Here is a 24,914-nt window from a genome sequence, read left to right as displayed (position 1 = left end):
AAAAAAAAATGTATATGACGCAGACAAAATAGTGCATCAGATGTTGGGCAGGGATTCAGTAATGGGCGGAGCACGATCCTCCCACTCTGCTGCTGTACACGGAAACTGCGAGGTGGTACGGCACAGCACCGCAACGTGAAGACTGAGGGGGTCGGTATTGTGTCACGTGATGTGTGTGCTTGTCTATGTATGAGGTCAGGGTCATAGATAAGTGTATGAAGCTAATATATAAGGTGGGAATGGTTGTATTATATTGTAATATTATTCACCACTAATGCTGTGATAATCACTATGATTATGCAATGGGGGAGTTTGAAGCCATTTCTTCTCTTTTATTTGGTGTAGGTCATGGCATTAGGACTCTCGCTGTTTATAAGTTATGATGTATCCTATAGAAACCTTTTCTGGCGTGGAGACCCCTATAAAGTTTGGCTATCGCGTTAAAAACAAAATGCAAAACCACTTTTGACAAGTCATTGTTATGTGTCAGAAGTTGTGTTATAAGGTGGTCTGGGGCTCTGACCCCCAAGAATTGCTGAAACTAATGGACAGGGGAGAGGACTCCAGGGACCATGCCAATGACTGGTGGTTAGGGGGAAACTAAATTGCTGACAGTTCCCTTTAATCACCTTTTTATTTCTAGTGTCAAGGAGATGGGGCTAAGCTATTCTAGTGCCATAGCCCAGCCACTCCTCCTCACTCACCCTTACCTCCCAACCCCTCCTTGGCGGACACATACAGGGCTCTGAACATTAATCAATGAGGGGCCGAGTGGTGAGCGAGAAGGCAGCTCTTACCAGCAAATACAGCTCACAGATTTCCTTTTGGGTAAGTTTCCACTTTTTTCTGGCAGTTTTTGAGCCAAAGCCAGAAGTGTACTCAAAAGGAATAGGACATATAAAGGAAGGACTTACACTTCTCCTCCCTTATGGATCCACTTCTGACTTTGGCTCAAAAACTGCAGTGGCAGTTTTCCAAAAACTGCCAGAAAAATAAAAGTGGAAACTTAGCCTGAGGGTACGTTCACACGTGTGAATTTACAGCGTATTTTACGCTGCAGATCCGCCGCTGAAGGACCTCTGTATGGTGCCCTTAAATGTGCCTGCTCTGAGTTGCTATACGCCGCTCTGAGCAGACACACTGCGATGTATGATTCGCCACGCATGCGCGGTGTACTCGCACACATCCCGGCTGCTTCCCCTGCTAAATGAGCTAGGCTGAGAGCTGCCGCGATGTGCGAGTATACTGCGCATGCGCTCGGTGACTAGCACATCGCAGTGTATCTGCTCGTAGCGGCGTATTGCCGCACCGAGCAGACACATATAAAGGCAGCATATAGGAGATCCTTCAGCACGTCTGAACGTACCCTAAGGGAGGAGAAGTGTAAGTCCTTTCATTATATGTCCTATTCCTTCTGAATCCACTTCTGGCTTTGGCTCAGAAACTGCAGTGGCGGTTTTCCAAAAACTGTCAGAAAAAAAACCAAGTCGAAACAGCCTTAGGCTAAGTATCCACTGGTTTTTTTTCAGGCAGTTTTTGGAATACTGCCACTACAGTTTTTGAGCCAAAGCCAGAAGTGTATTCAAAAGGAATAGGACATATAATGAAAGGACTTACACTTCTCCTCCCTTATGAATCCACTTCTGACTTTGGCTCAAAAACTGCAGTGGCAGTTTTCCAAAAACTGCCAGAAAAAAAACCAAGTGGAAACTTAGCCTTAGGGTAGGTCAGAAGTTGTAAGGGGAATTTCCATGGCAGTGCAAACAAAATGTTAATAATACCCCTAATTTGAACGGCGCATACCTAAAAAAAATTCTAAATTGCCGATCACTTCCCAGAAAAAAATGAAATAAAAAGTGATCAAAAAGTTAAGGAGGAAAAAATGTAAATAGCAAAAATGAAAATTAGATGTGTCCTCAAGGCTAAAATGGGCCATATCCTTAAGGGGTTAATACATTTGATGCACATACACATTACCACCACACACATTATAATTGATCAATTCCTCATCACCAGATTTTATCCTATATAACTGTTGGCAACACGTTATATAGGGTAAAATAGGGTTTCTTACCAGGTCCTGATCTCCTCCTTTAGCGTCTGCTAAAGTTTTGAAAATGAAGTTTGTAAATGTCCTGCACAGTATAGTAATCGCCCCCCCAAACCCCCCCCCGCAGCGCGATCACGGGCTGGCAATCCACCGTGTAGGTAGCCAGAGGGCTTACCTCTGCTTCCTGCTGTCCCGTAGCTCTGTCATTGATAGATTCTGGCTTGACCAGGCTCTATCAATGGATCGCAGATCAGTGGAGTTCAATAGAACTCTATTCATCTGTCTGCGGAATCTAATGATTCCTCCTAAAAGTCTAATAAAGTGTATACATTTTTTTTTAAATAAAAGTGTAAAAGACATTGTTTCTGAGACAGAATCGGGATATATTGCGATATATCGTCCCATAAACCAGGATCGGGATATATTGTATCGTCATACGTGTATCGCGATTCGTATCGCATCGCCAAATTCTTGCCGATTCACACCCCTAATTAACAGATACTCTGGCGTGATTGACAGCCCATGCAACGCTGACGTCACTGATCTGTCAAGCAGTTTTAAGCTGCTCAAACCACAGGCACCATAAAAGTTTCAAAGAGATCATAGTTTAAAAAATGTCACTAGAACCTAGCTAGGTAGTTAAAGGGGAGCGGTCCCCTTGGCTGCTCTCTGTCCTGCCAACCCTGAGTGATGCGTTCCTCCTTAGGCCCCTTTCACACTATAAAGTTGTTCCGTTAAAAGATCCGTTATAAACATCAGTTAGAAAAGCCTTAATAACGGATGTTAAACGTCCGTTACAAAATCCCATTCAAGTCTATGGGATTTTTTTGATTATCCGTTATGACCCGTTATAGTCCTTCATGAATAACGGCCGTTTGTTGTGATGGAAGAATAAACGGAACATGCACACATTTTTCTTCCGTCACAAGAAACGGGTAAATTAACGGCCATTATTTTTAACATTGAAGTCTATGGCAGGCGGATGAGCATTTATGTCATCCATTTGCACCTGGTTTATAATATCCATTATAACTTCTGAGCATGCTCAGAAGAGGTGACATCAGCAGACTCCTGCAGTGCTGAGGGACTACTACTCCCATCATGGAACAGATTTATTTCCATAATGGGAGTAGTAATTCCCAAGTGGCGGGAGTCCGCCGGTGGCTGGGGTGGCTACATTAGTGTTTGTACTACTACCCCCATCATGGAACAGACTCTGCTCCATGAGGGGGTTGTAGTACAGAGGCTGAGAGATTGATCGCACCGGGTCTCACTTCTGAGACCTGATGCGATTAGAAGTTATTAAACAGGGGAGCGGGCAGCATGCTGTGCTCCCCTGCGATGTACAATGTATTTACTTTCATTTTTAAAGTCCCGCCGGGAGACCTGAATGGCCGGTACTGAGGAGCCATTTAGGGCTCCCGGCGGCGGGGTGGAGAATGATATATAGAATTGCTGGGGGGTATATATCTGGCTCCCACAGCGCTTCTATATATCTTGCCCCCCCCCCCCGCAGCACATTTATATATGTTCCCCCTGCAGCGCCTTTATATATGTTTTCCTCTGCAGCGCAGTTATATATATTCCCCTCGCAACGCTATCATAAGCCCCTGGCAGCGCATATATATATGTTCCCCCCCCTACAGCGCTATCATAAGTCCGGCAAGCCACATGTGCTGCTGTAGAATACTTTTCATTCATAGCACTGCCAAGGCATTTGATTATAGAAGCGCTGTGGGGGCCAGACATATGGATATATGTCTGACCCCTGCAGGGCATCTATATACAGATGCCGCTGCAGCTCTATGAATGACAAGTATTCTTTCAGCAGCACATCGCGCCGGCCAGATGTGCTGCTGTAGAATAGTTTTCATTCATAGCGCTGCCGGGGAATTATGGGGTGGTAACATATATAACTGCGCTGCGGAGGGGAACATATATAAAGGCGCTGCGGGGGGCAAGATATATACCCCCCAAATGAAAACCCCGCCAGGAGCCCTGAATGGCTCCTCAGTACTGGCCATTCAGGGCTCCCGGCGGGGAATTTTAAAATGAATGTAAATACATCGTACATCGCAGGGGAGCGCAGCATGCCGCCCGCTCCCCTGTTTAATAACTTCTAATCGCATCGGGTCTCAGAAGTGAGACTCGGTGCAATCAATCCCTCAGCCTCTGTACTACAACCCCCATCATGAGTCTGTTCCATGATGGGGGTAGTAGTACAAACACTAATGTAGCCTCCACAGCTGTCTGCAGACTCCTGCAGGCAGGGAATTACTACTCCCATCATGGAAACAAGTCTGTTCCATGATGGGGGGAGTAGTAGTCCCGGCTGTTGGAGACTGTAGGCAGAGGTGTTAAAACGGCCATACATGAGGGATGTTATAATGGGTCTTAACGGATGAATATTTATTCAGACGTTAGCACCCGTTATTTCATCCGTTATTATACATCCATTTTTACACAGAAAACAGACTTTTAATAATAACGGATGAATGCTCATAGTGTGAAAGGAGCCTTAGTAGTGTATAACGAGAGATGCGTCACTCAGTGCCAATGGGGCAGAGAGCAGCCGCAGGGACTGCCCCAATGACTAGGTGCCTGTGTCCTGGCAGCATTTTTAAACAGTGGTCTTCTGAAATGCCCAAACATTTCTGAGTGGATCACAGAATGTGGGGATTGCGCTCCTGCACCTGTTTCATGCTGCCTATGGTGGGTAGCTTAAAACTGATGATAGGTTCCCTTTAAATAGAGGGCACAATTGCACTTGATAAATGTCCTTCCTAAGTGGGAATTAGGTCTTGTAAGCAACCAGGAATTTTCACCAATAAAAACAAAAGACCTGGTATTACATGATAAACCCCATGAATCTGTAAATACATATGGTGCCATTCAGTAGAGGATCAGTCACAGCGCCAATGTTCATTTGAATCCAGCCAAACCAAGGAATCCTGCCTGACTTTGTTCTCTTTCCTGTGGGTTTTCTAAGAAGATGCCCCTAATGATGGGATACATTTATTACAGATAGTTAAAATAAGCAAAATTTTTATAATGATCCACATTTATGTTTTTTTTCTTTTTATAGTTAATAGGAGACATGTCTGGTGATGGACCTTATCATACCATATTGGATCCGGTAATGACTGTTTTTGATACCAATAAAAAAAATAATAAAGTTTAGTTTTTTATGTTGACAAATAGCCATCCCTGCATAGTTAAATGGGTTCTCTCACCGGAACAATCCCTTCTTAAAATTAAAGGGGTATTCTCATGTCATCACATTATCCCCTATTCCTATGGGATAACTTGCGGATTAGTTGGGGTCAGACCTCTCGGACTCTGAGGATCCCCAGAATGCCATAACATTATGTCCCCCATTGAACGTAGCATGCAAGGCCACAGCTCCATTCATTCTATATGAACTTTCAGAATATTGCTGAGTGCTATATTCGGAATCCCCATAGAGCAGTCCTAAAGCCCACCAACATTCTGTTAATGTTTTTTTCTGTTACTCCACTGGAAAGGGTAAACTGGGAAAAATTAGGGACTGTAGGTGGGCATTGAGGAACGGGTTTGGGACCTCTCCCAAACAGATAAATGGAGCGGTGGCCCACTTCCCTTATTAGAGGCTCTAATATTATGGCGTTCTGGGAATCATCAGGGTCCAAGCCCAAAACCAATCCACTAGTTATCCTTTAACCTATAAATAGGGGAAAACTGAAAAGCTTCTATAATCAGTTTCTACTACAGGAGATACACAGTACTTAAAAGTGATGTTCTGGTTGTAAAGCTTGTGGCCTATCCCCCATCCATAGATGTGCCATCAAAAAAAAATAAAAAATAAGTCTGTATGATCTGTGTGTACGACTCTGTTTCACCCCATCTCCAGTAGGCACATCCTTCAGTCCTCATCTTAGGACAGGCCATTGGTTTGTGATGTAAATCCCCTGGCAACCCAACTGAGCAGAGCAAGTGCCATAATGCCTTCACTGCATTAACCAACACAGCACTGTCCATGTTTGTGTGGCAGTGTCTGGTACTGTAGCATTATTCATTCTTGTGTTCCGTACACAACATAGATAGGAGCAGCACAGTAAGTGTCTGTTGCACTTGGTTGAATATTGCTGGCTCTTTGGTGCCCTTGATCAGACTCTTACTGACTGCTGCCCAATGTTACATACTTTAAAACACCCTTATAGGGCCTTTTCCACAACAGACATCTATGGCATATTCCTTGTAAGACCATTTTCTAGACATGTTACACAGGAAAAATGTTTGACTGAAGTTTTTTTTATTTTTTATTAAAGAATGAATATAGAAAATCCCAACATAGTTACAGACCAGTATAATATTTTATATTGTCCATCTTGGCAAAACATTAACCTTTCTAATATACTTCATATGAAAAATGTATTTACTTTTTATAGAAATCATAGCTTAGAATGGCTATGATAATGTGTGAGCTAGCTCTCCTCTGATTGTACTCTCCGATCTGATAGCACTCCTCTGTGCTCTCTCCTGTCTGATAGTACTCCTCTGTGCTCTCTCCTGTCTGATAGCACTCCTCTGTGCTCTCTCATGTCTGATAGTACTCCTCTGTGCTCTCTCCTGTCTGATAGCACTCCTCTGTGCTCTCTCCCATCTGATAGAATTCATATGTGCTCTCTCCTGTCTGATAGGACTCCTCTGTGCTCTCTCCTGTCTGATAGTACTCCTCTGTGCTCTCTCCTGTCTGATAGTACTCCCCTGTGCTCTCTCCCGTCTGATAGGACTCCTCTGTGCTCTCTCCCGTCTGATCGGACTCCTCTGTGCTCTCTCCTGTTTGATAGGACTCCTCTGTGCTCTCTCCCGTCTGATAGGACTCCTCTGTGCTCTCTCCCGTCTGATCGGACTCCTCTGTGCTCTCTCCTGTTTGATAGGACTCCTCTGTGCTCTCTCTCCTGTCTTATAGTACTCCTCTGTACTCCATCCTATCTGATAGGACTCCTCTGTGCTGTCTCCTGTCCTATCGGAGTGCTATAAGAGAGGAGAGAGCACAGAGGAGTGCAAGCCCACCCTCACTTACTAGACTTTGTCCATACCAGTGCTTCAGCTTAGACAAAACCATGATTTCTATAAAAGGGAAATACTATTTTCTTATGAAGTATATTAGAAAGGTTAATGTTTTGCCAAGATGTACAACATCTGTTGAAATGTTTTTATATCTGACAGTGCCCGTTTAAATGCCTGTGGAGTCAAATGCCAGTAACTACACACTTTTACTTTTACAGTTCATCCCGTATGTTGGCACTATCTTTCCAAGTCTGGAACCAGGAAGCATGGTGGTGATTCATGGTTCTGTAGTTCATAATGCAGACAGGTATTTGTAGACATCATTTTAATCTTTTTATTAAGAAATTGTTAAATAAATACATGCCTTCCTTTTATTTCATTTTATAAGATGCTTACTCCATGGTTACTGGTGTTATTATTTAACTTGTCATAAAATAAAAAATGTATATAAATAATTAGCTTGGGCAAGGAGAAATCACTGCAGCACTCCATAGTTTTAAGATGAAGTGAGTAGCTTTATTTCATCAGATGTAAGGTGCAACGTTTCAGCTGCCCATACAGCCTTTGTTGAGTATGATGCATGACAAAGGCTGCATGGACAGCTGAAACGTTGTGCCTTATACCTGATGGAATTAGGTTGCTCACGACATTTTATAACTATGGAGTGCTGCAGTGATTTATCCTTGTTTACCACTGGATACCTGTGACCGGGGTTGTATAGCTTGTAGCACCCTTGCATTTTTTTGGATGTGCTGCTTTTCTTCTAAACTATAAATATTCAGTGTGGATATTGTGAACATTTCAAATGGAAATTCTTCTGATGGTCATTAGTAATTCTCTCAAAATAAATGTGTAACATTACTTGCTTAGGATGGGCTGGAAAAAAACAGACAGACACACAATCATTTTTCCATTCAGTCTGCAAGCTGCAAGTCTAGATGTTGAAGTTTTGCCATAAAATGTTGGGAAGACTCTTTTTTTTTTTTTTTTTTTCTCCATCTGATGTCCTTGGATAGGGCAGCATTAACCTAGTGACACATTCCCTAACAGTTCAATCCCTCTGGATTCACTAATAGAATCTGTACAGCTGAGGGTATGTTCACAAGTCAGACAGTAAAACACATACTAGAACCTGCAGCATTTTTGTGTGTTTAAGCAGTAACCTCCTTACTTTTCCCCTCCCTATTTCTGTAGACTTTTATGGGCAGCTGTAACATGATCTCTAAGTGAAGTTGCAAATCCATCTTCTCTCTGCTCCACAGATTCTTTTTGTGAGTGATCAGTTAACCCCTTAACGACCAATGACGTATATTTACTTCCTTGGCCGGCTCCCGCAATATAACGCGGGGTCACGCGGTGACCCCGCGTCATATCGGGTCGGTCCCGGCATGTATCTGATGCCGGGACCCGGGGCTAATAGCGCGCGGTGGTGATTGCGGTGGCGCGCGCTATTAACCCTTAGACGCGGCGTTCAAATTTGAACGCCGCGTCTAAAACAAAAGTGAAAGCTGCCCGGCTGCTCAGCGGGGCTGATCGGGACTACCACAGCGAAAATGCGGTGTCCCGATCAGCTGGGACACGAGCGGAGGTCCTCTTACCTGCCTCCGGCGTGTCCCCTCGGCGATTGATTGCTCCAAGCCTGAGATGCAGGCTTGAGCAAACGACAGTCGATAATGCTGATCATTGCAAAGCTATGGCTTTGCAGTGAACAGTGCTGGCAATCAGTGTGTGCAGTGTTATAGGTCCCTATGGGAGCTCTAACACTGCAAAAAAAAAGTGTAAAAAAAAAAGTTAATAAGTGTGATTTAACCCTTTCCTTAATAAAAGTTCAAATCATCCCCCTTTTCCCATAAAAAAAAAAAACACCATGTAAATAAAAATAAATATAAACATATGTGGTGTCGCCGCATGCGTAAATGTCCGAACTATAAAAATATATAATAAATTAAACCGCACGGTCAATGGCGTACGCGCAAAAAAATTCCAAAATCCAAAATAACGTATTTTTGGTCGCTTTTTATATCATGAAAAAATGAATAAAAAGCGATCAAAAAGTCAGATCAATACAAAAATGGTACCTCTAAAAACTTCAGATCACGGCGCAAAAAATTAGCCCTCATACCGCCCCATATGCAGTAAAATAAAAAAGTTATAGGGGTCAGAAGATGACAATTTTAAACGTATAAATTTTCCTGCATGTAGTTATGATTTTTTACATACCGTATATACTCGAGTATAAGCCGAGTTTTTCAGCACGATTTTTCGTGCTGAAAACACCCCCCTCGGCTTATATTCGAGTGAACTCCCCCACCCGCAGTGGTCTTCAACCTGCGGACTTCCAGAGGTTTCAAAACTACATCTCCCAGCAAGCCCGGGCAGCCATCGGCTGTCCGGGCTTGCTGGGAGTTGTAGTTTTGAAACCTTCGGAGGTCCGCAGGTTGAAGACCACTGCGGCCTTCAACATCATCCAGCCCCCTCTCACCCCCTTTAGTTCTGAGTACTCACCTCCGCTCGGCGCTGGTCCGGTCCTGCAGGACTGTCCGGTGAGGAGGTGGTCCGGTGGGATAGTGGTTCCGGGCTGCTATCTTCACCGGGGGCGCCTCTTCTCCACGCTTCGGGCCCGGCCTCAGAATAGTCACGTTGCCGTGACAACGACGCAGAGGTGCGTTCATTGCCAACGTACTTCTGCGTCATTGTCAAGGCAACGCCTCTATTCCGGGCCGGAAGCGCGGAGAAGAGGCGCCCCCGGTGAAGATAGCAGCCCGGACCACCTCCTCTCCGGACAGCCCTGCAGGACCGGACCAGCGCCGAGCGGAGGTGAGTACTCAGAACTAAAGGGGGGTGAGAGGGGGCTGGATGATGTTGAAGGCCGCAGTGGTCTTCAACCTGCGGACCTCCGGAGGTTTCAAAACTACAACTCCCAGCAAGCCCGGACAGCCGATGGCTGCCCGGGCTTGCTGGGAGTTGTAGTTTTGAAACCTCTGGAGGTCCGCAGGTTGAAGACCACTGAGGGCGAATGATGAGAAGAGGATGATGAAGGGGGGGTGTGGGGATGATGAAGGGGGGTGGGGATGATGAAGGGGGGGTGTGGGATGATTACAAGGGGATGATGAAGGGGGGATGTGCGGGATGATAAGGGGATGATAAGGGGATGATGAAGGGGGGGATGTGTGGGATGATAAGGGGATGATGAAGGGGGGATGTGTGGGATGATGACAAGGGGGGATGTGTGGGATGATGACAAGGGGATGATGAAGGGGGGATGTGTGGGATGATGACAAGGGGATGATGATGAGGATGTTAATGACGGGTCTGGATGATGACAGGGGGGGATGAGGTATTTCCCACCCTAGGCTTATACTCGAGTCAATAACTTTTCCTGGGATTTTGGGTTGAAATTAGGGGTCTCGGCTTATACTCGGGTCGGCTTATACTCGAGTATATACGGTAAGTACTACAAAATCAAACCTATATAAGTAGGGTATCATTTTAATCGTATGGACCTACAGAATAAAGATAAGGTGTCATTTTTACCGAAAAATGTAGTGCGTAGAAACGGAAGTCCCCAAAATTTACAAAATGGCGTTTTGTCTTCAATTTCATTGCACAATGATTTTTTTTTTTCCGTTTCGACGTAGATTTTTGGGTAAAATGACTGATGTCAATGCAAAGTAGAATTGTTGGCGCAAAAAATAAGCCATCATATGGATTTTTAGGTGCAAAATTGAAAGAGTTATGATTTTTAAAAGGTGAGGAGGAAAAAACGAAAGTGCAAAAAACGGAAAAACCCGTGGTCCTTAAGGGGTTAAAGGGAATCTGTCACCAAGTTTAAGATTCCATATCTGAGGGCAGCATAGATAAATCATAGAGACCCTAATTATTATGATGCGTAACTTACATCTTTTCATGCATCCATTTACAGAAATTGCCAAACTCTTTTCTTCTAGGCTGACAAATTGTATTCATATTTGGCTTGAAATGTTTCCTCTCTAGGTTTCAGATAGACTTCCAGTGTGGGAGCAGTCAGAAACCCCGTTCAGATGTGGCCTTTCATTTCAATCCACGATTTAAAGGTTCAGGAGTCATAATCTGCAACACTCTACAAAATGAAACATGGGGTTGGGAAGAAAAAACATACGAGTTCCCTTTTAAAAAGGGCAAGCCATTTGAAATCATATTTCTTGTTTTACCTAATAAATTCCAGGTGAGTTTTTAGTTATCTTCACATGCCAGACATAAAATCACTAACTAGAGCCTATGGCATCTGTGTGTCTCTCAACAGCAGTTCTCTTCTCTGTTTTCCCCCTTCCTACTGATTTTGTTCATAAGTGAACAGTTAAAAAGAATATGTCACCAGTTTTTAGCTTTCATAGAAGACTAGTGCTAGAGACCCTGATTTCTTATAATATCCTGGTTTGTAGCTAGGACATAGAGTGAAATGCCCTGGCCTGCTTGATTATGTTCGCATGCCGAGATGTCCTGGATATTCATGAGCTGCCGCTTCCTTGGCTGAATAATGGATTTCTGTCTCTACACAGTATAGATGGAAAGCTGTACATCATTGGCAGGTGGGCAAAGGGAGCAGCATTGTTCTGCGCTTGAGTCTAGCATATAAACCTGAATATCATAAGAAATGCCGTTTACTAAGTACTAAATTGCTGTAACCAATATCTTGAAGACTAGTTTATGCTATACTTAGATAGAGTAGCATAAGCCTACAGGCAGAGTTGCTTTAAGGAGGAGAGGGAGGGGAGTCAGCTAAGCGAAGAAAGAGGCAGTAAATTTTAAACTTTATGCTCTCTAAGACAGTTTCAGTGTTTACAGTTCAAGGTTGCACTTAAATTTCTTAATTAAAAATTAAAGAAGTAAAGTTAAAAAAAAAACTTCCAGCAGAAAATGTAAGAACATCAAAAACATTACCTGTTAAATCCTTAGTCCACTAGTCTTTTTTTGGCATGTATGGCATATGGCTGCTACTGGAACATAAGTGCTGGAATGGCAGGGGATTTAACAGGTCAGTAACACTGTTATCTTCTGCTGGCAGTTTTGTTTTATACTCGTCTGGTTGATTTATTGATCCACGTTGTCACATTTATAACTGCATTTGCTTCTCTCAATAAATATTTCACAGTACACATCACTGCCATTAGATTTTACACTGGCTAGTTACAACCCTTTTTCTACACCAGGGTCTGTGTGGAATAGAGATAAGTATATTTTTTTATGCTTACCATAAAATCTCTTTCTCGGAGGATCCATTGGGGGACACAGACCGTGGGTATATGCTGCTGCCACTAGGAGGCTTGACAAAAGTCGGCCCCTCCCAGTGTCAAGGTTGGCTGCTGATGAAGCCTTAAAATGTGCATGAGTGTCGACACAAGAAATATACACCAGACAAAAAGTTGGTATAAAACTTTCTCAGCAGGAAGCTCAGGAGCTGTCCCAAAGAGTTCTGAGAGTTCTTTTTATTACACGGAAGTACATTGGTTTTTACATTTGACAAAAAGGGAGGTTAGTTATCACGTCAAAATCATCATGTTCTATTTCGATTGGTTATTTGAGTATTGTGTCTGTATATATTAGCAGATTTAAGCATTCATTTCTCTCTTGACCATAGTTCACTTATGTTGCCCTCTCACTCTTCTACCGGAAAATCCGGATTTCTCTGTCCTTCTATATTTCTTCAAATAATTTGTCTTTTGACTTCTTATCTTGCTTCTTTTGGCCTCGTTCCAGGGTCTTCATCTTAGTCACAAGCAAATAGCAAGCTGAAATGTCTCATTAGGAAAATAATGTTTTTCTGCAGCAAATTAGCATATTTATCTATTTTTAATTATATTTATCTATTTTTAATTATATAACTCAGGCAACTGAGCTAATCCACTGAATAAAAATTAACTGAAAACACCCTTGGACAAGTAACCAAACCAGGAACACCAGAATAAATGGGTGTACAAAAAAGAAGATTGCAGCAGCACACATTGGTCAAAAAATTGAGGCTCTTAGCGCACTTTTTTTGATCAAAAATGTGTCCCCCCTCCACCACGGGGAGGTGGCCTCATTTAGGATGGCCTCATTTTAGGATAGGGTCCCATCCTAAATGAGGCCACCTCCCCGTGGTGGATGGGGGACACGTTTTTGATCAAAAAAGTGCGCTAAGAGCCTAAATTTTTTGACCAATGTGTGCTGCTGCAATCTTCTTTTTTGTATACTCTGTATCTGCCACAGCAGTGTGCACCCGTGTATTAGGTTGTTGTGCTGGCTATTTTTCTTTTTGCTTGTATTTACTACACAGGGGGAATGGCACCCTCTTTAGCTGTGCACCCCTCCCCCTTTCTCACAGGTGGTGTTTTAAATTGTATATATATCCAGCATGTCACCCAGTCAGAGGCTATATGCCCAGCAGAGGTGAGTTGGTTTCTGAGTGTTAGGCTCAGAATGTGTGTTAGGGTCCCATCCTAAATGAGGCCACCTCCCCGTGGTGGATGGGGGACACGTTTTTGATCAAAAAAGTGCACTAAGAGCCTCAATTTGTTGACCAATGTGTGCTGCTGCAATCTTCTTTTTTGTATACTCTGTATCTGCCACAGTAGTGTGCACCCGTGTATTAGGTTGTTGTGCTGGCTATTTTTCTTTTTGCTAGAATAAATGTCAGTTCTGGGCTCGGACATAGTGCTTGCAAAAGTAAAAATGGAGCAGTCTAACCCAGTGTCTATGGCCCTCAGGAAGAGAAGAAGCAGGCTGTGTGAGGGAACATCGGTCCTCACCAGAGGGGAGGGGGGAGGGCTAGCCCAATGAGAAGGAGGGGGCAGGACCCTCATTGGATCAAATGACCCCTTTGGCGCGCAACCAAAGCCCCCAATACGCACGCTGTAGCGCTGTAGGGCCAGAATCCCCGCCAGCGGGGAGTGGGCGGCGCTAAACTCTGTGAGGAGAATGGGCCACGGTCATCATTTAAAAAAAAAAAAAAAAACTAAATACCTTGTGTACTAGTGCGGCCGGGAGAAAGGAGAGATGTCGGCTGTGCGCGAACAGCGTGGCCCACAAAACAGAAGCTCCGGCAATCCGGTCGCATTGCATATTTGAAAATATGTCAAGCGCATGGGCACAAAGCAGGCGCCGAGCAGGGCTTTGAAAATGCCCTTCATAATGTAAAAACACATATTGAAATGTCCTGCACCACCATTTCTGTCCAAAATGTTCAGAATGGCTGAGCAGGAGACTGTCCCCAGAGTGAATAAAAAGGAGTGGGCTCCAAATAGGGGGGCTACAGAGGTTTGGAATCTTGAGAAGGGCTAGAAACCTGAAAAGAAAGGGAGATAAATACTCACCTTGTCCTTAGAAAACTTACCTAATGAAATCTTCAGTCAGCTAGTGAACACCTGCATCATGCCAGGCTGAAACAGCGAGACGAGCAGGGAAGGTAGGGGAGACCCGGACCCAGAGATACAACCCCAGGTGCTGACCGGTGGCGAGAAGTGGTTGACCGTGCATAACTCGATGCCTGTGCTCCTTCTTCACCAATGGGGAAACAGTGAACGCTATGTTCCTGAGACCCCACCAAAAAAGAGAGAAATAAAAGGGAGACAAAATTCTAACTATACGTCTCTAATCTGAAAAATAAGCTACCAGGTCTGGAGAACTCCAGACCTGTGTCTGCCTCCTACTGACACTAAGCTAAAACTGATTAGCTCAGGTGCCTGTAGGTGGGGTATATCCTGCTGGGAAGAACCAACTTTTCTTGTTGCCTAATGTCAAGCCTCCTAGTGGCAGCAGCATATACCCACGGTCTGTGTCCCCCAACAGAGCCAATCGAGAAACAGCTTTTTTGCAACTTGTTCGCCACGGTGTATGTCCGTGATGACAGTAAATCACATAAATTGTTTCTAATATTTGTTCATGGCTGTCGAACCCTGTTATTAAAATCTGTAAAGCCTCTTTGACGTCATTGGGAAATATGTAAATAACCTTAACTTTTACTGTATATTCACTGCTTTTTGTGACAATTTTAATTGTCTATTTTTATTCAATCAAGGTATCTTCAAATGGGAAGCACTTATTGACTTACAAACATAGGATCAACCTGGAAAGAGTTGATACACTCAGTATATCTGGAATGGTGGAAATTCACACAATTGGATTTGCTCACACAGTAAGTCCATAGTTGTCTGTAAGCCAGATTGCACAGAATTAGTTCAATAATGCAGCAGGCCCTGGTGCAAAATCTAGCAGATACAGTAAATTTTACATAAAACAGGTCCATCACGTTTTTAAAATGTAATTAAATTGGAATTATTATCTTTAATCAATTTAAAAACCTTTACATGAAAATGTGGTGTGTTACACTAGCTCTTAGGACCCAGCACATCAAGGCAACAATGCTAACCACTGATCCACTGTGCTGTTACACTAGCTCTTAGTTAAAGCATAGTGTCCTGAATGTAGAAGGAGCCTGTCAAATCCCTAGTATCCCACACATCGGCAGGACCAGACAGATAACTAGAACATTGGGGGAGATTTATTGAAACCTGTGCAGATGAAAAGTTGCCCATAGCAACCAATTAGATTGCTTCTTTGATTTTTCACAGGTCTCTTTGAAAATGAAAGAAGCGATCTGATTGGTTGCCATGGGCAACTTTTCCTCTGCAAAGGTTTCGTAAAATCTCCCCCATTGTTCTTATGCTGTTCTTTTTTCTTTGCCACCATCCAAACAGCAGAAAAATGACTTTAATCCTCAACGACCAAGGACGTATATTTACATCCTTGGCCGGCTCCCGCGATATAACGTGGGGTAGCCCGTGGCAGCGATCTCTGTGCCACACACTATTAACCCTTTAGCTTTACTTTCGTTTTAGAGGCGGCGTTCAACTTTGAACGCCGTGTCTAAAACGAAAGTAAAAGCTTCCCGGATGCTCAATGGGGCTGATCAGAACCACCACAGTGAAAATGCGGTGTCCCGATCAGCTGGGACGCGAGCAGAGGTCCTCTTACCTTCCTCCGGCGCGTCCCTTCGGCGATTGATTGCTCCAAGCCGGAGATGCAGGCTTGACTAATCGACCGCTGATAACACTGATCAATGCAAAGCTATGGCTTTGCAGTGATCAGTGTAAGAGATCAGTGTGTGCAGTGTTATAGCCCTCTATGGGAGCTATAACACTGCAAAAAAAAAGTGTGAAAAAAAAAAAGTTAATGTCATTTAACCCTTTCCTTAATAAAAGTCCAAATCACCCCCCTTTTCTTATTTAAAAAAAAAAAAAAAAAACATGTAAATAAATATAAACATATGTGGCATCGCTGCGTGCGTAAATGTCCGAACTATAAAAATAGATCATTAAACCACACGGTCAATGGCGTATGCTCAAAAAAATTCCAAACACCAAAATAACATATTTTTGGTCACTTTTTATATCATGAAAAAATGAATAAAAAGTGATCAAAAAGTCCAATCAATACAAAAATGGTACCGCTAAAAACGTCAGATCAGGGCGCAATAAATGAGCCCTCATACCCCCCCACATGGTAAAATAAAAAGTTATAGTGGTCAGAAAATGACAATTTTAAACATATACATTTTCCTGCATGTATTTATGATTTTTTCCACAGAATAAAGATAAGGTGTCATTTTTACCGAAAAATTTACTGCGTAGAAACGGAAGCCCCCAAAAGTTAGAAAATTGCGTTTTTTCTTAAATTTCGTTGCATAATGATATTTTTTTTCCGTTTCGCCGTAGATTTTTGGGTAAAATGACTGATGCCACTGCAAAGTAGAATTAGTGGCCCAAAAAATAAACCATCATATGGATTTTTAGGTGCAAAATTGAAAGGGTTATGACTTTTAAAAGGTGAGGAGGGAAAAACGAAAGTGCAAAAAAGGGAAAAACACGTGGTCCTTAAGGGGTTAAATAGCGCGTGCCATATGCTACTGGTATCCAGTCCCCAGGGAGCTGCTGCATGCCCTGGGATCACATATCAATCAATATCCTACAGTGAACAAACCAAGTTGTTTTCTGCTGTTTGCAGCATTGCAGGCAGCGTAGGAGAACAATATCAGGACACTATTCTGCTCAGCTGTCAGGCCATATATTGCCTAGTTCATAAACATTCACCCAGTGTGAACGCATAAAGGGATCAATAATAAAACTATGGTTTATCCTTGATGTGCTGCCATAAAATTATTATTGATACGATTGGTAGGTGCTGTTCATAGTGAAAAGTACAGCTCCTAACAATAGGAACCACTGGCGGTAACATTATGAATAAATTACGTTTATTTGTTTTATTAGTAAAACTTGCATACAATTTACATTTGTGTGTTATATTGGCATTCATGTCTAAAAAAAATGTTATTGTCAGAATTCCTTACTGTCTAATGCTTTATTTTCTTTCTTTCTGAAGACACAGGGTGGTTCACAACCAGCATCTCTTGCACCTAGTTCAATAAATTCCACTCAGGTATATATATAGATTTTTTTTAAATAAATGTTATTTTTAAATAAATAATGCTGCAAATTATTCAGCTGATAAAAATATATTTTTCTCCCTTTATACTTACTACCAGGTATCACAGGAGAGCTTGATTTTTGTGAGTATTTTTTACTGTAGTTTACACTTTGCAAACAAATGGACATTGGTTACAGTATATTGGTTGCCTATTTATTTATTTATTTTTTGTTTGTTTGTTTGTAAGTAACAGTGGCAATTACAGGATTCGCTTGAATTGGCCATTGGATTTGATTAGGATTTGATGGCCAATTGGATTTGTACAGGAGCAGGGACTCTTGTCGGAAGGCGGAAGTCCCTGCTTCTGCATACTGTATGCCTCAACTCTGTTAGTATTTGCTAGTTAGGGTTGACAGCCACACTTTAGCCACTTGGTGTACAAGAGCCGTTGTCAGGAGTTCCTGCTCCTGTACTTACTTCCCTAAGCTATGTTCAGGAGCAGGGATTTAAAAAAAATACTCTGTCAATTAGTGCTGGGTGGTATGGCCTAAAATTAATATCACAGTATTTTTTTTTATTATCGCGGTATTACCGCCTGTCCCCCCGCCAACCCCCCACCCCGCGAGCGGGGTCCCTGTGCCCGCTAGTGGTGTCAAATGTGCCCCCCGCGAGCGCGATCGCTACCTTCACCGCTAGGGGGGTCCCTGTGCCCACTAGCGGTATCACAAGAATGCCGAGCGCAGCTCTGTTCCCCCTCCCTGTCAGCTCTCAGGGTACGGGAACAGATTTAAAAGCCTCGCACGCAGCTAATGTAGTACAGCGCATGCACAGTACTACGCAAATAGCGTAGGGCTAACACTAGGCTCCTAGTGCTGCCTACGTTAGCCCTACGCTATTTGCGCAGTGCTGTGCCTGCGCAGTACTATGTTAGCCGAGCGCAAGGCTTTTAAATCTGTTCCCGTACCCTGAGAGCTGACAGGGACGTGGAACAGAGCCGCGCTCTGCATTCTTGTGACACCGCTAGTGGGCACAGGGACCCCGCTAGCGGTGATGGTAGCGCTCGCGGGAGGCATTCTTGTGACCTCGTTAGTGGGCACATGGATCCTGCTAGCGGTGGGGACACTGGCTGACAGGCGCAGCGGGGGGACACAGTAAATGGATTAGCTTCTGTGGCCCGATTCCGCTCTCGGAATCGGGCCAGAGAAGCACACTGGGACAAGTGAGAGCACCGCACTGGGCTCTACAATTCATCCGGAGGGTGGGGGAGGGGGGAGGGTCCCAACCGGTAAAGCGGTATGGGCAAAAATCCATACCGTGGGAGAAAAAAAAAAACGGTATCCGGTTCATACCGGTATACCGCCCAGCACTACTGTCAATGGCATTTTTTTTCAATATGCAACAGGTACCATAGGATCTACATTAGTAATAAAAATGAGTTGAATAAAAAAAAATAATTTTTTTGTATAGTTCACATGTGCATATTTCTTTTGGTTTTTTTATTTTTATAATCCATATTACAGCAAGAATAGCAAACATATTTTTTAATTCTTTAACAAAAAAGTAAAAATAAACAATCAGTATGTAACTAGCAAATCGCCTACTGAATGTTTTTTTTTTTTTCTTTTAATTTATTTTATTACAGTTGCCATTGAAAAAAGGAACTTTAGTTCTGTATAGCCTAGTGCATAGTAAAGTGGTTGGCATATCAAGATAAGTGTTTTTCCAGTATTTTATGATGATTTTTTTTTTTTCAGGAAGTTCCTTACACCGGAAACCTTCCTATTGCTCTGACTCCAGGAAGAACTGTGGTTGTGAAGGGTGAAATAAACAAAAATGCTAAAAGGTAATGTAATAAATGATCTGCCTATTGTTATGTTTTTGTTCGTGAATGTAAAACCCTGCAGTGGAGCCTTATTATATTACAGTACTGCATTATGAGCATCTGCTGAAGTGCTAAGGGTGTATTTATACCCCATCACATGCTGCAGTCATATTGTAGTTCTGCAACCAGTCATTGGCCTTTTTATAAAAAAAAAACAAAAAAAGCCCTATGCTGGCTCAATTGCAAAACAACAAACAAACAAATGTTTACAAATGTCAAGGCTACATTCACACTACAGAATTTCTGAGCAGAGAAATTCCGCTCTAAAACCCTGGTGCAGCGGCCTCCGATTGTCAATGCAGAATTTTGTGTCTTATCTGTGATTAATGTATTTGCCGTGACATAAAAAGCTAGACTATCCATCATTGTTTCCAGGCGTTTGTAACTTCTTCCTTTCTGCAGCCCTCCAACAGATGCCTACAGACAGGCCTTCTATAGTAGTATAGTATTGTGAGTGGGAATAAATGTCATTCTGTAGCATTCTGTTTCCAATCTATTGAATTTTTTTTGTTACTTATCATGTTCCTTTTGTTTGAATATTAACAGGTTTGCCATTGATCTTAAGCCTAATGGCTCCAAAGACATTGCTTTGCACTTAAATCCACGCATGAAGGAGAGGGTGTTTGTGAGGAACACATACTTGCACGATAGTTGGGGAGAGGAAGAACGGCAACTGCACGAATTTCCATTCTTTCCAGATATGTATTTTGAGGTTGGTTTATGTTTCTTTTCCAATGTAGATAAATACATTTATTATAAGTGCAATGAAATGCCTTTCTGATATGGAAAGATAAGTAAACCTGCTGAGATCACTATAAAACTCTACACCAAAGGAGTTATACAGCTTTGTAAAATTGGTAGCCCATCCCTAGGATAGGCCATCAATATTAGATTGGTGGGGGATACAGCTGTGGATGTATATGCTGTAAACATTAAAAGGGGTATTCTGGGGAAAAACTATTTTTTTTATTTTCATATCAACTGGCTCCAGAAAGTTAAACAGATTGGTTAATTACTTCTATAAAAAAAAAAATCTTAATCCTAGCAGTACGTATTAGCTGCTGTAGTTGATTTGTTGTTTTCTGTCTGACCACAATGCTCTCTGCTGACACCTCTGTCTGTCTCGGGACCAGTCCACAGTAGCCGCAAATCCCCATAGCAAACCTCTCCTGCTCTGGACAGTTCCTGAGACAGACAGAGGTGTCAGCAGAGAGCACTGTTGTCAGACAGAAAAGAACAACTCAACTTCAGCAGCTGATACGTACTGGTAGGATTAAGATTGTTTAAAAGAAGTAATTTACAAATCTGTTTAACTTTCTGGAGCCAGGTGATATGAATTTTTTTTATTTTTAAGAAGCTGCAGCGCTCGAGCAAGTGGAGTCCTGCCCATCTAGTGTTTATTGCCACCAATTTTACAAAGCTGGATAAACCCTTTAACCCTGTTAACTGCCCCTCCTCAAAATTAAAAGTTTTTCTCACATTTTCCTTTCTTAACCTAACAAATTTGTCTACATTTTTGTTTTGCTTTACTATCAAAAAAGAATGAAAAACTGTTTTAAACCCTTGAGGAGACCATTTTTCATTTTTGCACTTTTGTTTTTTTCCTCCTCCCCTTTGAGTTTTCCACCTACAGACCCATATGAGGGCTTGTTTTTTGCACCACAAATTGTTCTTTGTAATTACATCAATCATTTCACTACAAAATCTATGGCGAAACAAAAAAAATATATTTATGGGGCAAAATTTTGTAGCTTTTGGGAGCTTTCGATTTTAAGCAGTTACACCATATCTTTATTCTGTAGGTCCATACAATTAAAATGATACCCAACTTATATAACTTTATTTTGTTTTACGTCTTTAAAAAAATTATAACTTTTTGTACGAAGATAAGCATATTTAAAAATGTCCTCTTCTGACCCCTATAACTTTTTTATTTTTCCTTATACAGAGATGTGTGAGGGATCACTTTTTGCGCCATGAATGTATTGTTTATCTGTATAATTTTTGTTTTGATGGGACTTTTTGATAGTTTTTTTTAATACATTTTTAGGGTATACAAAGTGACAAAAATACTCAATTCTGGACTTTTGGTATTTTTTTTATTTTTTTACTTATACGCCATTGACCGTGCGGTTAAAGTAACGTTTTATTTTTTTTAGTTCAGACATGTACGCACACAGCGATACCACATATGTTTATTTTTGTTAAATCACTTTTTATTAACTTTTTTTTACACTATTTTATAGTCCTCATAGGGGACTATTACATGCAATCTTCAGATTGCATACACTGTTCAATGCTATGCCAAAGCATAGCATTAATCAATGTTATCGGCGCTCCTTTGCTCCAGCCTGCCATGGCTGGCTGTAGCTTTGGATTACTGATTAGACGGCGAGGAGGCAGTTAAGGGCCCTCCCGCAGTCCTCTCAGCTAATCACCACTGTGGTCCCTATTAGCACTGCTGAGCAGCCGGGAAGTGTTTTTTAAAGTTTTTGAGCCAATGCTATGTAAACTAAAAACCTAACTTAATAAAAGCACACATGTCTTCTCTGTCATCATAGTTTGAAGTAAAGGTAAATGTATCAGCATGAAAACTGGTGAATTTTCAGAACATTGCCTATATGCGATATAGCTGCATGCTGTGAGGAACAACACTAGGTGGTGCAAACAGTTATTTTTTTTTTGTCTGTCAGATGCTGCTCATAGAAACAGAACTAAAGAAATAGACTAAATTTAAGTTAATGGGTTCCATTGGTGTCCATTGTGCAACAGACTATTTGGCTCCATTTTCTTACCCAAAATGAAGTCTCTTAATGAGGCCTGGTGCAGATGTGAATGACTGCTTAACTGGATTTGCAGCTGTAAAAAAAAAAAATTGTAATAATTTCTTTGCTCCTAGCTCTCCCTGGGGGGAGATGATATGCCTGTAATGAGAATGAATTTAATGTTGGGTCCCAGAGTATTTTGTAGATTTAGGATATGTTCACACTCTGCATATTTGCTGCTGATTTTGTGGAAAACATCTGCAACTGATTTTGAAAGAACTTGTGTCTGTTTTGGTGCAGAAACACTTATCATTTTCTGCAACTGATCTGCAACAGATCTGCAGCGTGTGAACATGCCCTTAGTGTTACTTTAAGTTCTTTTTGGTAGCTCATCAGTAGGTGGAATAGGCTTGTCTATAGTGCCACATACAAAGAAAGATGATATACCAAAAAGCGGACACCCATTATTTATGTGTAGTGAAAAATATATTTTATTACAATTCCAACACAATGATATAGCAGAAAACAACACTTAAAAACATCTTAAAACAAAAGACCCAAAGGCCCCACACAAAAGGCCCAAAGGGGTTCAGGGGGGCACCTGCGAGGTTACTCCTCATCTGTTGTCCATAGCCCCGCTTTCTCAGTGTTAGCACCTATTGATTGCATACAGGTTGTATCTACATTTATTGTTCATAGGTTGATTATTTATCTGATGAATGCTGTATTCATGCTGTCTATGCTGTATTGTGGTTTTCTGACTAGGGCTATTGGGAAGAGTGCAATAGACAGACTGTCATTTAGCAGGTGCCCCGGGAGTGGTCTTCCCCCTCTATAGGGGGGTGACCCTGTTTGTTGAGGCCTTTTTGGCCTTTTTTTTTTTTTTTCTGCTATATCATTGTGTTGGAATTGTGATAAAATATATTTTTCACTATACATAAATAGTGGGTGTGCGCTTTTTGGTATATCATCTTTCCTTGTGTTGTATGGGCTTGTCTATAGAGCACCTTTAGTACTGCTGTCCAGGTTTGTTAATATTTAAATGGATACTCTGCCCCTAGACATCTTATCCCCTATCCAAAGGATCGGGGATAAGATGTCTGATCTCCCTGCTGCATCCGGCGCTCATTTAGAGCGTCTGATGCATCTCCGGAGACTCGTGATGTCACAACCACGCCCCCTCCCATAGACTTGCATTGAGGGGGCATGGACGTGACATCACGAGCCTCCGCCCCACATCACCAGTCCTCCGGCACGGAGCGAAGTTTGCTCCGTGCACCAGATGTCTGGAGTGCCGCAGCCGCGATCGCGGGAGTCTCCAGCCACGAGACCCCCTCAATCAGACATCCCCTTGGATAGGGGATACAATGTCTAGGGGCGGAGTACCCCTTTAATGACACATGTATTCTTTTTTTTTCTCTTGCAGATTCTCATCTACTGTGAAGCCCACCAGTATAAGGTTGCAGTTAATGGACAGCATCTCTTGGAGTATAAGCACAGATTCAAAGACTTGGCCAAGATCAGCGAGATATCAGTTAATGGAGATATTGAGCTGTGTGACGTCAGGGCCTGGTAGTCAAGAATGTGATATCTGGCAACAGAGGACTTATAATATTCACAGGAGATTTTCATTGGAACGTTTAGTCTGATCCTGTGATACACTGTGAACCTGAATAATCCAGAGGCATTACATTGATCAAAATGGCTTCCTTTTTTCTCCAATGAGCATAACCCTATCCTAAAATAACTGTATAAACTAAATTGCTGTGTTACCTTAAAAACAATAATAATGAGAAATGCTGACTATGAATATTGATTATGGAATTTAACACACAGACAAGACTGCTGCCCTCACCTAAAGGGTACACTGTGTTCTCATTTAGATGGACGTACTGCTGTGTGCATTCAGGCTGTAACATCTAGATCCCTGGCACTTTTGTTGAATCAGATTCACAGCACTATAGGGATCTGGTCTTCTATCTGGAAAATGGATAGTTAAACATGGATGCAGTACATCCAGCTAAATGATGCCTTAATCTGTATTATCGGGTTTAGAAAAGGGATTATTATATTAAAATATATATTTCTATTGTTCGTTACAATTATGTTTTTAATGTCATCTTCATTTTAATATGATGTTTTCCTGTGGATGTGCTAATTTTTGGATCATGGAAAACTGAGTAGATTAAAGGGGTATCCTGGCTTTATACATCTTATCCCCTATCTAAAGGACTGGGGATAAAATGTATGATCGCAGGGGTCACGCTGCTGGGACCCTCGCGATCTCGGTGCAGCCCCCTTTAAGGCACAACCCAAATTAAAGGGGGTGTCTTCTTTAAACTAAGCCCAGGATCACCGCCTGCGTTAATGCACTGTTTAATTTAACATTCCTGCAAAAAAGGGATGCCAACATATACTGTGGTGCAGTACTGCAAGCCTTTTCTCTTGTATGTCCTGAACATTGTCTGCTATCGACTACATTCAGGCAACTTCCCTCACATACATATACCATAAACATGCTGTATACTTGCAGCTGTATGATATAAATCGACTCCACAGCAGATATCTTCAACATTAGTCCTGTCTGTGCTGTCACGTTCCATGCCCAAGTTTGCATTGAAAAGTGACATTACTCCCCCATTATATTGCAATCTGTAAAACACACAGGTTAATTGTGAATTTGTATAGTCACTATTTTGTTTACAAATAGCAATTATAATTATAT

General features: G+C 42.1%; 2 protein-coding genes across 3 annotated transcripts in view; one reads left to right on the top strand and one right to left on the bottom strand.

The window, feature by feature from the left end:
* Window positions 1-2,900, bottom strand: part of CENPH (centromere protein H) — a 29,874-nt gene extending 26,974 nt beyond the window's left edge. The window contains exon 1 of the mRNA XM_056567436.1: window positions 2,678-2,900. The gene's annotated coding sequence lies outside the window, so the exon portion shown is untranslated. The remainder of the gene's footprint in view (window positions 1-2,677) is intronic.
* LGALS8 (galectin 8) lies at window positions 25-24,842 on the top strand. Of its 2 annotated transcripts, none has more exons than XM_056567431.1 (10): window positions 25-150; window positions 5,136-5,186; window positions 7,321-7,409; window positions 11,096-11,306; window positions 15,138-15,254; window positions 17,498-17,554; window positions 17,661-17,684; window positions 19,297-19,385; window positions 19,971-20,136; window positions 23,616-24,842. In XM_056567431.1, exons 2-10 carry the CDS (start codon window positions 5,148-5,150, stop codon window positions 23,763-23,765), a joined length of 942 nt encoding a protein of 313 aa, XP_056423406.1. In that variant the 5' UTR covers window positions 25-150; window positions 5,136-5,147; the 3' UTR covers window positions 23,766-24,842. The 2 variants fall into 2 exon arrangements, with proteins under 2 accessions (XP_056423406.1, XP_056423405.1); XM_056567430.1 differs by lacking the exon at window positions 25-150 and adding an exon at window positions 152-233.
* The last annotated feature ends 72 nt before the right edge of the window (window positions 24,843-24,914 follow it).

The sequence above is a fragment of the Hyla sarda genome, chromosome 3 (assembly GCF_029499605.1).
Source record: "Hyla sarda isolate aHylSar1 chromosome 3, aHylSar1.hap1, whole genome shotgun sequence".
Lineage (NCBI taxonomy): Eukaryota > Metazoa > Chordata > Amphibia > Anura > Hylidae > Hyla > Hyla sarda.
The sequence above is the reverse complement of the archived record's forward strand: the minus strand, read 5'-3'. Positions and strand labels throughout refer to the sequence as shown.

What these genes read in the sequence shown, in the direction of transcription:
- LGALS8 (XM_056567430.1), top strand. Translation starts at nt 186, where the DNA reads ATGTATGAGGTCAGGGTCATAGATAAGTGTATGAAGCTAATATATAAG. An exon ending in GTTCAATAAATTCCACTCAG is followed by an intron (nt 17,555 to 17,660) that starts GTATATATATAG and finishes ACTTACTACCAG; the next exon opens with GTATCACAGGAGAGCTTGAT. An exon ending in ATAAACAAAAATGCTAAAAG is followed by an intron (nt 19,386 to 19,970) that starts GTAATGTAATAA and finishes GAATATTAACAG; the next exon opens with GTTTGCCATTGATCTTAAGC.